At 34.1% G+C, this 14,983-nt stretch overlaps 1 protein-coding gene across 3 annotated transcripts in view; it reads left to right on the forward strand.

Moving 5' to 3' along the window:
* LOC149800866 (centlein-like) overlaps positions 1-7,222 on the forward strand; it is a 233,089-nt gene extending 225,867 nt beyond the window's left edge. For all 3 annotated transcript variants that reach the window (XM_089954882.1, XM_089954881.1, XM_089954883.1), the window contains one exon: positions 4,840-7,222. In XM_089954882.1, the coding sequence (XP_089811008.1) occupies positions 4,840-4,926 (87 nt within the window). In that variant the 3' untranslated portion in view covers positions 4,927-7,222. The remainder of the gene's footprint in view (positions 1-4,839) is intronic.
* The last annotated feature ends 7,761 nt before the right edge of the window (positions 7,223-14,983 follow it).

The following is a 14,983-nucleotide window of genomic DNA, read 5'->3' on the forward strand; positions in this document are numbered from 1 at the left end:
TGATAACAGCAGCCATGTGCTCATTAGCAAACAATGACATGGCATGAACATTTTAAGGAAAAATTTTAGGCTCAATCACATTGAATTCATTCAGATTCACTTGGTCAGGAATCTAAAATGCATGTTTGCCTGAATAATCCATATTGCTTTGGCTAAGAAGTCATTGTCCTGTGATAAATACTCATTTCTGTCATTTTCTTGTGACTGCCTTTACACATTGCTGTAAAAACAGTGATATAAAAGAAAATCTATCAGCAATGTTGCTTTATGCTAACAAGTGGCAAACCTCTTGTCTGCAGTAACTGGTCTTGACTTATCCTTGATGGTAATGTGTGGCAAATCTCTTGTCTGCAGTAACTGGTCTAGAGTTATCCTTGATGGTAATGTGTGGATAATCTCTTGTCCACAGTAACTGGTCTAGACTTATAACTGTCATCATTATTATGCTTGATACTAACATGTGGCAAACCTCTTGTCTGCAGTAACTGGTCTAGACTTATGCTTGATGCTAACATGTGGCAATCCTCTTGTCTGCAGTAACTGGTCTAGACTTATCCTTGATGGTAATGTGTGGCAAATCTCTTGTCTGCAGTAACTGGTCTAGAGTTATCCTTGATGGTAATGTGTGGCAAATCTCTTGTCTGCAGTAACTGGTCTAGACTTATCCTTGATGGTAATGTGTGGATAATCTCTTGTCTGCAGTAACTGGTCTAGACTTATCCTTGATGGTAATGTGTGGATAATCTCTTGTCTACAGTAACTGGTCTAGACTTATCCTTGATGGTAATGTGTGGATAATCTCTTGTCTGCAGTAACTGGTCTTGACTTATCCTTGATGGTAATGTGAGGCAAATCTCTTGTCTACAGTAACTGATCTAGACTTATCCTTGATGGTAATGTGTGGCAAAGCTCTTGTCTGCAGTAACTGGTCTAAACTTACAACTGTCATCATTATTATGCTTGATAATAACATGTGGCAAACCTCTTGTCTGCAGTAACTGGTCTAGACTTATTCTTGATGGTAATGTGTGGCAAATCTCTTGTCTGCAGTAACTGGTCTTGACTTATCCTTGATGGTAATGTGAGGCAAACCTCTTGTCTGCAATAACTGGTCTAGACTTATTATTGATGGTAATGTGTGGCAAATCTCTTGTCTGCAATAACTGGTCTAGACTTATCCTTGATGGTAATGTGTGGCAAATCTCTTGTCTGCAATAACTGGTCTAGACTTATTCCTGATGGTAATGTGTGGCAAATCTCTTGTCTGCAATAACTGGTCTAGACTTAACAACTGTCATCATTATTATGCTTAATGGTAAGGTGTGGCAAATCACTTGCCTGCAGTAACTGGTCGAGACTTAAAACTGTCATCATTATTATGCTTAATGGTAATGTGTGGCAAATCTCTTGTCTGCAGTAACTGGTCTAGACTTACAATTGTCATCATTATTATGCTTGATGCTAACATGTGGCAAGCCTCTTGTCTGCAGTAACTGGTCTAGACTTATCTTTGATGGTAATGTGTGGCAAATCTCTTGTCTGCAGTAACTGGTCTAGACTTACAACTGTCATCATTATTATGCTTAATGGTAATGTGTGGCAAATCTCTTGTCTGCAGTAACTGGTCTAAACTTACAACTGTCATCATTATTATGCTTGATGCTAACATGTGGCAAACCTCTTGTCTGCAATAACTGGTCTAGACTTATTCTTGATGGTAATGTGTGGCAAATCTCTTGTCTGCAGTAACTGGTCTAGACTTACAACTGTCATCATTATTATGCTTAATGGTAAGGTGTGGCAAATCTCTTGTCTACAGTAACTGGTCTAGACTTACAACTGTCATCATTATTATGCCTAATGGTAAGGTGTGGCAAATCACTTGTCTGCAGTAACTGGTCTAGACTTACAACCGTCATCATTTTTATGCTTAATGGTAAGGTGTGGCAAATCACTTGTCTGCAGTAACTGGTCTAGACTTACAACCGTCATCATTTTTATGCTTATGCTTTGACAATGAGTAGTGTTCATTCATGCAGTAATACTAGGACTGGTAATTAGACTTGTTTCATCTATGCATATGTAAGCCTACCAATAAAACTAGGACAGGTACTTAGACTTGTCTCATTTACAACACAACGACTAAATATTATAATAAAGATTTAATCATGGTTACTAAATATTATAATAAAGATTAAACCATGGCTACTACAAATTGTAAGTCGGATTAAATCATGGCTACTAAATATTAAACTAGAGATTAAATCATGGCTACTAAATATTGTAAGTCAGGTAGAATCATGGCTACTAAATACTATAATACAAATTAAATTATGGCTACTAAATATTGTAAGTCAGATAGAATCTTGGCTAATAAATATTAAAATAGAGATTAAATCATGGCTACTAAATATTGTAAGTCAGGTAGAATCATGGCTACTAAATATTATAATACAAATTAAAACAAGCCTGCTAAATACTACTTTACAGATTTAATCATGGCTACTGTTTTAATAGAGATTAAATCATGGCAACTAAATATTATACAGATTAAATCCCAGCTACTAAATATTATATACAGATTCAATAATGACTACTAAATATTATAATACAGATTAAATCATGGATACTAAATATTATAATACAGATTTAATCATGGATACTAAATATTATAATACAGATTTAATCATGGATACTAAATATTATAATACAGATTAAATAATGGCTACTAAATTTTACAATACAGATTAAATCATGGATACTAAATATTATAATACAGATTAAAACACAATACTAAATATTATAATACAGATTAAATCCCAGCTACTAAATATTATAATACAGAATAAATAATGGCTACTAAATATTATAATACAGAATAAATAATGCTACTAAATTTTACAATACAGATTAAATCATGGATACTAAATATTATAATACAGATTAAAACACAACTACTAAATATTATAATACAGATTAAATCCCAGCTACTAAATATTATAATACAGATTAAATCCCTGCTACTAAATATAATGATACATTAAATAAGGGATACTATCTATTGTAATACAGATTTAAATCATTGCTACTAAATACTGTAATACAGATTTAATCATGGCTACTAAATATTACAGTACAATTTAAATCATGGCTACTAAATATTAAAATACAATTTAAATCATGGCTACTATTTTAATAGGATTAAATCATGGCTACTAAAGTGCTTGTATGCAGTCTTCTGGTAACTTATACCAAAATTGATAATGTCACAGAATATATGTGTAGTTGATGCTACCATCCAAGGTGTAGAGAGGTGCATTTCTGATGGGAAATCATGGATGACATGTAACAAGCTGCAGATGAATGATGATAAAACTGAGGCCATTCTAATCACAACACAAAGACTTTCTCAGTCACATCCTTTACCTCAAAACAACAAATATCAGTAACACCAACATTAAATTCACACGGTCAGTATGAAACCTAGGTGTCACTCTGGACAGTACTCTCACGTTGCACCAACATGTCATGAACATATGCAAGGCTGCACATCTTGAGTTGAGATGCATCAGCTCCATTTGCAAATATCTTTCAGATAATGCCACTAAAACACTTGTATATCATTAGTACTTTCAAGACTAGACTATTGTAACTCAATTCTGTCTGATTCATCTCAATATCTACTTCAGAAACTTCAAAAAGTTAAAAAAAACACTGCTGCTCGGATCATACTTAGAGTACCACGATCAGAGCACACCTCCCCGCTGCTCTATACCCTACACTGGCTATCTATTCGATCCAGAATCAAACACAAATTTGTTCTCTGTGCTACCTTTCACTGACAGACTCCGGTCCAACATACCTATCCAACCTCACCCATGTGTACACACCAGCAAGATACTTATGCTCCTCTTCTGACAATTGTATACTCATTATTCCCACTATGAAAACAAAGTCATATGGATAATGTTCTTTTGCATACCAGGGCCCAGCAACGTGGAATGAATTGCCCACTGAACTTAGCCACAAAGCCATAGTGATCCCATTCAAGAGTGCTCTTAAAACTCACTTGTTTCAACTGCAAGAACAAACTTAAAGACCTAATAATGTTCCTGACCTTAAATATTTTCAGCATGTTTTTTATGTTTTCTAATTTCATGGTGTTTGTTTTTTGTAGTAATATCATTATATATGGGTTTTTTGTGTTAAAGGTGTTGTCTAATGTTGTAAAGCACTTTGAGCTTCTAAAGATTAGGTGCTATACAAAGTCCTCATTATTATTATTATTATTGTTTTTTAATTAAATGAATGACTTTAGGACTTTTTAATTATATGAGTGACTTTGGGATTTTTTAATTATATGAGTGACTTGGGGACATTTAATTATTTGAATGACTTTGACACTGTGTAGAAAAAGTCAGTTAAGTGTAATAAAAGCTGTATATTTTGCTAAAAGTTTTAAGAGTTAGCAAAATGTTTCAAATTGGTAAAATACTTAGATAAACAACAAGTAAAAAATAATTTACAAACTTCAAAATACATGATATTTTCAAATTTGGCAGCATCAAAATTGTTTTAGCAAATTCCTCCAGATGCCAGCTTTCATTGAGAAACATTGAATTACCTGACTCCATGTGTAGTTGGAGAACTGGATACTAAAAATGCAATATTGTTTTGATCACATGGTTGTACCAGCAATAAGAAACTAATTCAACTTATCAAAAGATGATGACACTCAAACAACAAATTTTGTTAAGCCATGACATTTTTATTTCTTAGTTAAACCACAAAATTTAATTACTTTTTTTGTTTAATCTTGCCATTTTTATTTCTTTGCAGGAAGATTTTGTACTACCTCTTGTAGATCTCTTCATTGAGAAGATTGATGAACATTGTGACCTTTTGTCTAGGCATCAGATCAGCTGACTCACAAGTCATTACATTGCATGATTACTTTTCAGTACATCTGTATAAGACCACAAGTCATTGCATTGCATGATTACTTTTCAGTACATTTGTATAAGACCAAAAGCAAATTTCAGAATTAAAATTCACAACAGAATTGTGTATATCAATAGTCATTTTGGGATTTGCACTCCTGGTCAGTAATAAACAGATAATACCATGCAATTGACTCAGTGTGTACATCAGTATACAAAGTATCTGGACTCTAAAGTTAGGGTTGTCAGCAGCTCATTGAAGGAATGAAAAGTTTCACAGTTTGTGTATTGATACTTTTCATTTTTCAGTGATTTGATTAGTGATATCTAAATCATATTCATGTACATTTTTTATGTAACTCTTACAAATAAATTTGAAATAGTTTACATTGGCATAAATTATTCATGTCATTTCTTCATGTAAATGTTACTCAAAACTATCAAGTGGCAAAATATTTGTATATGGTTTATTATTGCCACCACTGTGATAGCACATTGTTTTGCTCATATCCGTCCGTATATCTGTGTGTCCGCATGTGAATCCATTACATGCAGTAGCACAAGAGTATTTACTTTAGAACCATGAAAACTATGCCATAGAACCATGAAAACTATGCCATAGAACCATAAAAACTATGCCATAGAACCATAAAAACTATGCCATAGAACCATGCAAACTATGCCATAGAACCATGCAAACTATGCCATAGAACCATAAAAACTATGCCATAGAACCATAAAAACTATGCCATAGAACCATAAAAACTATGCACACATTGTCATAAGTAGATGATTAGATTTTCTATTTTATATACCAATTTTTTATTTTTCACACTTGTTTTGAACTAATTGGACTTTTGAGTAAAATATAAGGTGCAGTTCAGCACAAACCACTTGAGATAGACAAATGCAATTTGCTAGGCATGTTTTTATGTATATGTAAATGTAGTCACTAAATTTTCATGGCATTATTGCAATTTTTGTTTATTTACTTGGACTTTCTGGTCTGCATTTGGGGCATATGTGATGTACAGGTACAAATCTGCCATATTTACTTGTTTATAAGTCAGGTCCAAACAATGTAGACCATGATCTGCATAATGTCAAATGGCTACTTTGATGGCTAGTCTGAAAATTTGTATTTGGAAACTTCTGAAATTTTTTATAAGGCTACTTCTGACATTTTTTATTAGGCTACATCTTCTGAAATTTTTCATTTGGCTACTTCTCCTGAAACTTATTATTACACTACTTCTCCTGAAAATCTTTATTAGGCTACATCTTCTGAAATTTTTTATTAGGCTACATCTCCATAATTTTTTTTATTAGGCTACATCTCCAGAAAATCTTTACTGACTACTTCTACAAAGATGGTTTTATGACAGTGGCAATTTTGTGAAATTTTTCTAAAAAAATTTTTTATAGCTATATATAGCTGACTGTGAATGACAATGGTGTTCATCTGACAACGAGCATGTCACCATAGTAACTATGAATGACAGTGGTGTCCATCTGACAATGAGCATGTCACCTGGTGCTCATCTGACATTGAGCATGTCACCATAGCGACCATGTGGAAAACCTTACTGCTTGTCCAGCATTAATGATGGAATTGACATGGGGTTTTCAGTAGGTCAGTTTTTGCATTATTTTATCTGTTCTGAATCAAAGTGATGCAGATCTGACCACCAACATATCAGCACTTTTGTCAAAGGTCATTGTTTGCACTGTGTATTTTGCCAAGCTAATGAGCACAGTGACTTGTAAATATACAAGTGAATTTTAACCAGTCTTTATATTCAGTTGATTTAGTGTTTCTCTATCTGTGATATCAGGTTTAAGTTCAGAGACCATGACAAAGAATCGTGCTGCACATACAGGTATCTTCTCAAGATTTTAAGTCGGACGTGTAATTGTTATCAAATTTTGGTATGCTGGAGTTTCACGAGAATGTCAGAAATGGTTTCAGTGAACAACAGTTAAAAAGAACAAAATGACTGAAGAAAACAGACTTGTCTTGGATTATGGAAATTCGGTATGATCAGTAGAGCTTCATCCCTTTACGGACTCGAATTTTCTGTGTTATTATGTTTACTGCTCTGAGAACATGTGTAAGCAATATTACTTTGTGAATATGTTTTCAGAGAAAGCATTACTTAGTTTTATTGTATATTAATGTCATTATTTTACTACATATTGTGTATTATATTTTTATTACATAATTATTATTTACATTGTATTATAATGTTGGAAACAGAAAATAAAAACTGATTGCACTCTTTTGTTGTGGGTTTTTGTGCTTATTAATCTTGTATGATCTTATTGTAAGTATAATGCATCCTATATTGTTGTAAGTGTAATGCATCCTATATTGTTGTTAAGTGTAATGCATCCTATATTGTGGTAAGTATAATGCATCCTATATTGTTGTAAGTGTAATGCATCCTATATTGTTGTAAGTATAATGCATCCTATATTTGTGGTAAGTATAATGCATCCTATATTGTGGTAAGTATAATGCATCCTATTTTGTTGTAAGTATAATACATCATATATTGCTCTAAGTATAATGCATCCTATATTGTGTAAGTATAATGCATCCTATATTGTCGTAAGTATAATGCATCCTATTTTGTTGTAAGTATAATGCATCATATATTGTTAATATTGTTAATCATTTCTTGACATTAGTCTAAAATCTATGTGCAAGTCTAGATAACATGTATGATTTTCATGGAGTTATCATCATACAGATTACTGACTGGTCTAATAGTATTTTGAACACTGTAATAAAGTAATCAGTATGCTTATCACTGGTTTGAACACTGTATAATCAAGTAATCAAGGGGCCTATCAAAGGTTTGAACACTATAATAAAGTAATCAAGGGACCTGTCAGTGGTTTGAACACAATATAATCAAGTAATCAAGTGACCTATCAATGGTCAAAACACTAATAAAGTAATAAAGGGGCCTATCAATGGTCAGAACACTGTAATAAAGTAATAAAGGGGCCTATCACTGGTCAGAATACTGTACAATAACGTAAGCAACGGGCATATAAATGGTCATAACACTATAATAAAGTAATCAAGGGGCCTATCAATGGTCAGAACACTATAATAAAGTGATCAAAGGGCCTATCAATGGTCAGAACACTATATTAAAGTAATGAAGGCCTATCAGTGGTCAGAACACTATAATAAAGTAATCAAGGGGCCTATCAATGGTCAGAACACTATAATAAAATAATCAAGGGGCCTATCAATGGTCAGAACACTGTATAATAAAGTATTCAGAGGGCCTATCAATGGTCAGAACACTGTATAATAAAGTAATCAAGGGACCTCTCATTGGTCAGAACACTGTATAATGAAGCAATCAAGGGACCTCTCATTGATCAGAACACTGTATAATGAAGTAATCAACGGGCATACCAAAGGTCAGAACACTGTATAATGAAGTATACAGAGGGCTGATCAATGGTCAGAACACTGTATAATGAAGTATACAGAGGGCTGATCAATGGTCACAACACTGTATAATAAAGTAATCAAGGGGCCTATCAGTGGTTTGAACACTGTATAATAAAGTAATCAAGGGACCTATCAATGGTCAGAACACTGTATAATAAAGTAATCAAGGGGCCGATCAGTGGTTTGAACACTATATTAAAGTAATGAAAGGGCGTATCAGTGGTTTGTTTGAACACTGTATAATAAAGTAATCAAGGGACCTATCAATGGTCAGAACACTGTATGATGAACTATTCAGAGGGCCTATCAATGGTCAGGACACTATAATAAAGTAATCAAGGGGCCTATCAATGGTTAGAACACTATAAATAAAGTAATCAAGGGGCCTATCAATGATCAGAACACTGCATAATAAAGTAATCAAAGGGCCTATCAATGGTCAGAACACTATATTAAAGTAATGAAGGGGTCTATCAGTGGTTAGAACACTATATAATAAAGTAATCAAGGGACCTATGAATGGTCAGAACACTGTATAATAAAATACTATATAATAAAGTAATCAAGGGGCCTATCAGTGGTCAGAACACTGTATAATAAAGTAATTAAGGGGTCTATCAATGGTCAGAACAATATAATAAAGAAATCAAGAGGCCTATCATTGGCCAGAACACAATAATAAAGTAATCAAGAGGTGTGTCAGTGGTCAGAACACTGTATAATAAAGTAATCAAGGGACCAATCAATGGTCAGAACACTGTATAATAAAATAATCAAGGGACCAATCACTGGTCAGAACACTGTATAATAAAGTAATCAAGGGACCTATCAATGGTCAGAACACTAATAAAGTAATCAAGGGTCGTATCAATAGTCAGAACACTATAACAAAGTAATCAAGGGGCTATCAGTGGTTTGAACACTATAATAAAATAATCAAGGGAGCTATCAATGGTCAGAACACTATAATAAAGTAATCATGGAGCCTATCAATGGTCAGAACACTGTATAATGAAGTAATCAAGGGGCCTATTAATGGTCAGAACACTGTATAATGAAGTATTCAGAGGGCCTATAAATGGTCAGAACATTGTATAACAAAGCAATCAAGGGGCCGATCAATGGTCAGAACACTATAATAAAGTAATCAAGAGGCCTATCATTGGTCAGAACACTGTATAATAAAGTAATCAAGGGGCCTATCAATGGTCAGAACACTGTATAGTAAAGTATTTAAGGGGCCTATCAATGGTCATAACACTGTATAATAAAGCAATTAAGGGGCCTATCATTAGTCAGAACACTATAATAAAGTAATTAAGGGGCTTATCAATGGTCAGAACACTATAATGAAGTATTCAGAGGGCCTGTCAGTGGTCACAACACTGTATAATAAAGTAATTAAGGTGCCTATAAATGGTCAGAACACTATAATGATGTATTCAGAGGGCTATCTGGCTTGAGCATGCTAACTTTGAAGGATAATAATTACCCCCCCCATGAGATACATGTTATAAAATTGCTACTATGCATTTTACAAGAAACATGTTACTAATACATATATTTGATCTCATTCACCATAATGCCATGATGAGAAACCATTAAAGGAACCATTCAGCTAATTATACAGCTGAAACAATTAACTTCCTAACTATAACACCGCTCCAGTAGTCTAAGTCATTAGAGCGTCCACCTTGGATGTGGTAGGTCATGGGTTTGAACCCCAGGTATGTCAGACCAAAGACTTCTAAAAATGATACACACACAAACCTAACTATAACAGACATCTAATTTAGTATAAAGGTTTATAAATTTAATATTTGATTTAACTAGTTCATCACTTTGGTTGTCACGCCAAAATATGTTTTATGTGAAAATTTCTCCTGATGATACTTCTCATGAAGCCACAAAAGACAGAATGTGCATATTAACATATATCTACCTTATTACATGTAGCTAACGAAATTACCCAACAGCAGGACATCGTATGAAGTTGTCAGTGGTAATGTGTTAGCTGTCATTTCCACGGTTAATGCCTCTTTGTGTCGCAGAATTGCAACCGATTGGGTTTTTGGACTAAATGAACAAGACAGACACAATGCGGGAAAGATGGAAATTTATGAATGAATTAATGATAAATATATGATGTAAAAATACAATGATTCTCTCACGCTCTCAACTTTACGATTTACTCGAATCACTCTACACAACATTCACACATCGAAAACAAACAAAACAAATATTAAATCAAAATGAAGTACAGATCCAAGAACCCTCATGGACTGCACATACACCTCAAACAGTATTTTACACAATAAGAGATTCACATAATCTCGAACAAAAATTCTATTAAGATTCAAAATAATCTTAACACAACTAAGATTCAAAATAATCTTTGACACTAATAAGATTCACAATAATCTTTGACACTAATAAGATTCACAATAATCTTTGACACTACTAAGATTCACAATAATCTTGACACTACTAAGATTCACAATAATCTTGACAACTACTAAGATTCACAATAATCTTGACAACTACTAAGATTCACAATAATCTTGACAACTACTAAGATTCACAATAATCTTGACAACTACTAAGATTCACGATAATCTTAACACAACTAAGATTCACGATAATCTTACCACAATTAAGATTCACAATAATCTTATCACAACTAAGATTCACAATAATCTTGACACTACTAAGATTCACAATAATCTTGACACTACTAAGATTCACAATAATCTTGACAACTACTAAGATTCACAATAATCTTGACAACTACTAAGATTCACAATAATCTTGACACTACTAAGATTCACAATAATCTTGACACTACTAAGATTCACAATAATCTTTGACACTACTAAGATTCACAATAATCTTGACAACTACTAAGATTCACAATAATCTTGACACTACTAAGATTCACAATAATCTTGACAACTACTAAGATTCACGATAATCTTGACACAACTAAGATTCACGATAATCTTACCACAATTAAGATTCACAATAATCTTATCACAACTAAGATTCACAATAATCTTGACACTACTAAGATTCACAATAATCTTGACAACTACTAAGATTCACGATAATCTTGACACAACTAAGATTCACGATAATCTTACCACAATTAAGATTCACAATAATCTTATCACAACTAAGATTCACAATAATCTTATCACAACTAAGATTCACAATAATCTTGACAACTACTAAGATTCATGATAATCTTACCACAACTAAGATTCACAATAATCTTATCACAACTAAGATTCACAATAATCTTATCACAACTAAGATTCACAATAATCTTGACAACTACTAAGATTAACAATAATCTTGACACAACTAAGATTCACGATAATCTTACCACAACTAAGAGTCACAATAATCTTATCACAACTAAGATTCACAATAATCTTATGAATATAAACAACAACAAAAAAAAATGCAATGGAACAACAATTGATCCAATCGTATGCTGCTCGACCCTTTGTACAGTCGCACGATTCCTTGGGTTGGTCCACACTCTTATCGACCGCTCGCACCCTTTATGAATCCACTACGAGTACAGTCATATGTTACACGTACAGACAACACACAGCACTTTTTCAATTTTGCTACGTCTACGTCCATGGCACAGACATACGTACATACGTATCGACAGCACGTAGCATTAATTGTTCTGGAAACTCCAGATAGCTCCAAGCGACTTTAGACGGCTTCGGACAGCTTCAGACCGCTCTAGTCATATTCACAACCACATTTCATAAACAATCACAGCTACAAACACGGTCAGCTACCATAACAGTCAGCTACAAACACAGTCAGCTATGAACACAAGTCAGAATCAGCTACAATAAAACCAAATTGGACATAATAGTTTCTGTATAATCTCTAGATAATATGATAATACTTTAAATCTGCGTTGTAATAAACACATTATTACGCGATAAGACATTACAAACCGAATAAGCTTCGCATATCAAATAAAAATGTAAATTTAATACTTACCCCTATGGCTGGAGAACAATGGAGAGTGTATACTCCTTGACGTGATCCAAAAACGACCAGTGTGGTTTCTAGAAATTGGTCTTACTTAAATCCATAGGAGATTGAGTACAAGTCAGGGTAGAATACCCGTTCATATCATGTTAGTCATGATACCTGTCACAAGTAAGCTGTGGCTAGGTACATGTTAATACAGTCGCTTACCTGGAAAAACACATTCACCCTAGATAACGTTGTACGCATGTACAACGAGAAATAGTCGAATTGTTTTAAGACAAAACCAAGTTATTTCTTTGCCTAATTCTGTGACACTTTGTGTGATCCCCAATAATGTAAGAGATGGGTTTACATATAAGATATTGTTCTACTGCATAATTAAATGACGAGTTTGCCAATTGAATTTTATAAAAGAGAAGTTGGAATAAAGAATAAACTTGTGAATCGATCGAGCTTCATAGTTTATATGAACGAGAATTATTCATCATAGATGACGAGATGCACAGTTTTAATTTTGATGCAAAAAGCCGCATTCAATTCTCACTTTCATCGTGAATGGTGGAGATTATTCAACAGATATGAAAAAGTGAAATACCATGCATATTTTATGTGACGAACAGATTGACAGAAGCAAAGATACCAGACGAAACTGTAATCAATGAATTGTCGAGGATATGACAACATATGCTTTCTAGACACATTACTGTCTTTCCTGTGCAGGTGATTAGTCAAAATGCATCTGGAAGCTAGATGCGGACCCTTTTTATTGCGAAAGGAAAAACAAGTTTGTCTCTCCATGGTTTCAATACACGTGCATCGACTGAGGGGTTACAATGGGAATTCCAGTCCATCGAATGGCTGACACATGACATTGGAGAGAAGTGGTTTTGAAGAAGTCTTCTTCAAACACTATGGCGAAAAGCAACCCCAGCTATTAACATTTAATAACCATTTATTTTATGAGTCACTGACTATCTTGGAGAGAGGAAAATATTGATTTACTGTCTTTGCCATCCCATACGACTAATTATCTGCAGCCCATGAACCAAAAGGTATTTGGTCCATTCAACCACTACTACAACAAAGCTTGTTCGTCTTCGATGACGGAAAATTGAATGAACATGATCACAAAGTGATCCTTTCTGGGGCCCATCAAGCATGCATGGGGCAAGGGAGTCACATAACAAACCATTAGGAATGGTTTTAATGTTTGCGGGATATTTTCTTTCAATACCACTGCCATTTCCAATAAAGCATTTCTGCCAAGTGAAACTATTGCCAATGTTTCATTCGCGAATGAAACCCAGTGCAGGATTAACATTACAAAAAAACCTAATGGTATTAAAGGCTTGGACCTAGCTTCTCCTCCCATTGCTCAAGCGATGGAGGCTCTACCATCGACCTTAAAGGATGCTGTAGCGTACTAATGGGGGAGGGGGACGGACGGGGTGGTTGCCCCAGGCGCCAGAAGTCTTTGAGCTCCAAAGCAGCTGATGAAAATTAAATTGCAGGAATATCGTTGGCGGTGCCATCATCGTCGTCCTTGGTGCCATTTACCTGTAGTAAGCCACTGAAAGGACGAAAAGAACATAAATTAATCGCTGTTCTATGATAAATCCAGTTTCACGTTAGAATTCGAGACCGTTACTGTTGAGGATCCACATGTACTACAACAGTAAAAGAAAAGGGAGTTCTGAACCGTAAGATCGTATCCCGATAGAAACAGAATCAACAAGAAAAGAAACCACCCTCATCACATGACATATAAGCACTTCCGGACATATCCCTTCATAACTAAAGGTGAAAGAAGCATGTATTTTATTGTGTGAGCTGTTTCGATGGGGATATGATCTACGTGCTAGGAACCACTTCTTCGTATACTGCTGCAAGTATATAACAGATTACATAAAAATATTTTATTGTGCTAACTTTATCAAGTTCATCAAATATTATGTTGTCCTGTAACTGGTGTTACATTTCATGACCGAGTCCCTATTATATTTTATCTTTACAATTCCATTATCAGATAGTTTCTTTTTCTTTGTTCAGATATCAGTAAGACTTGTCAGTGACTAATTTCAACTGACATTACCACGGTTTGTTCAAATTCAATATCCGCAATATTTTGGTAAAGAGAGTAGCTATCACCTCATTTAACGTAGCTGGATTCCAAAGGATCACATTTGTGATCTACGTCGCTTCGTCTGAAATTTCAGACATTATTATAATACAATTACATAAAATAAAGATGGACTCACATCAGGTGTTAAATGATTTTATCGCGAAGTACCAACAGAAGTATAAGACTGCTGTAAGACATGATATAGTGGAGGCGACGATAGGTGGATCTAAATTAGCTACGGTAATCGTATGTTGTCTCTTTTGTACCATCTATTAAATCGTCGACAATAAAGCTGCACAACACAATATTCTGATTACTTCACTGTGCTTATGTGGTTCTTCATTCGAACCCATCATCAGATCATATACCGAAAGAATATTCTGAAGAAAGATCGTCAGAAGTCAGAAACTATATTTGCATCAC

This window comes from Sinohyriopsis cumingii, chromosome 4 (genome assembly GCF_028554795.1).
Source record: "Sinohyriopsis cumingii isolate HCF-2022 chromosome 4, ASM2855479v2, whole genome shotgun sequence".
NCBI classification, from domain to species: Eukaryota; Metazoa; Mollusca; class Bivalvia; order Unionida; family Unionidae; genus Sinohyriopsis; species Sinohyriopsis cumingii.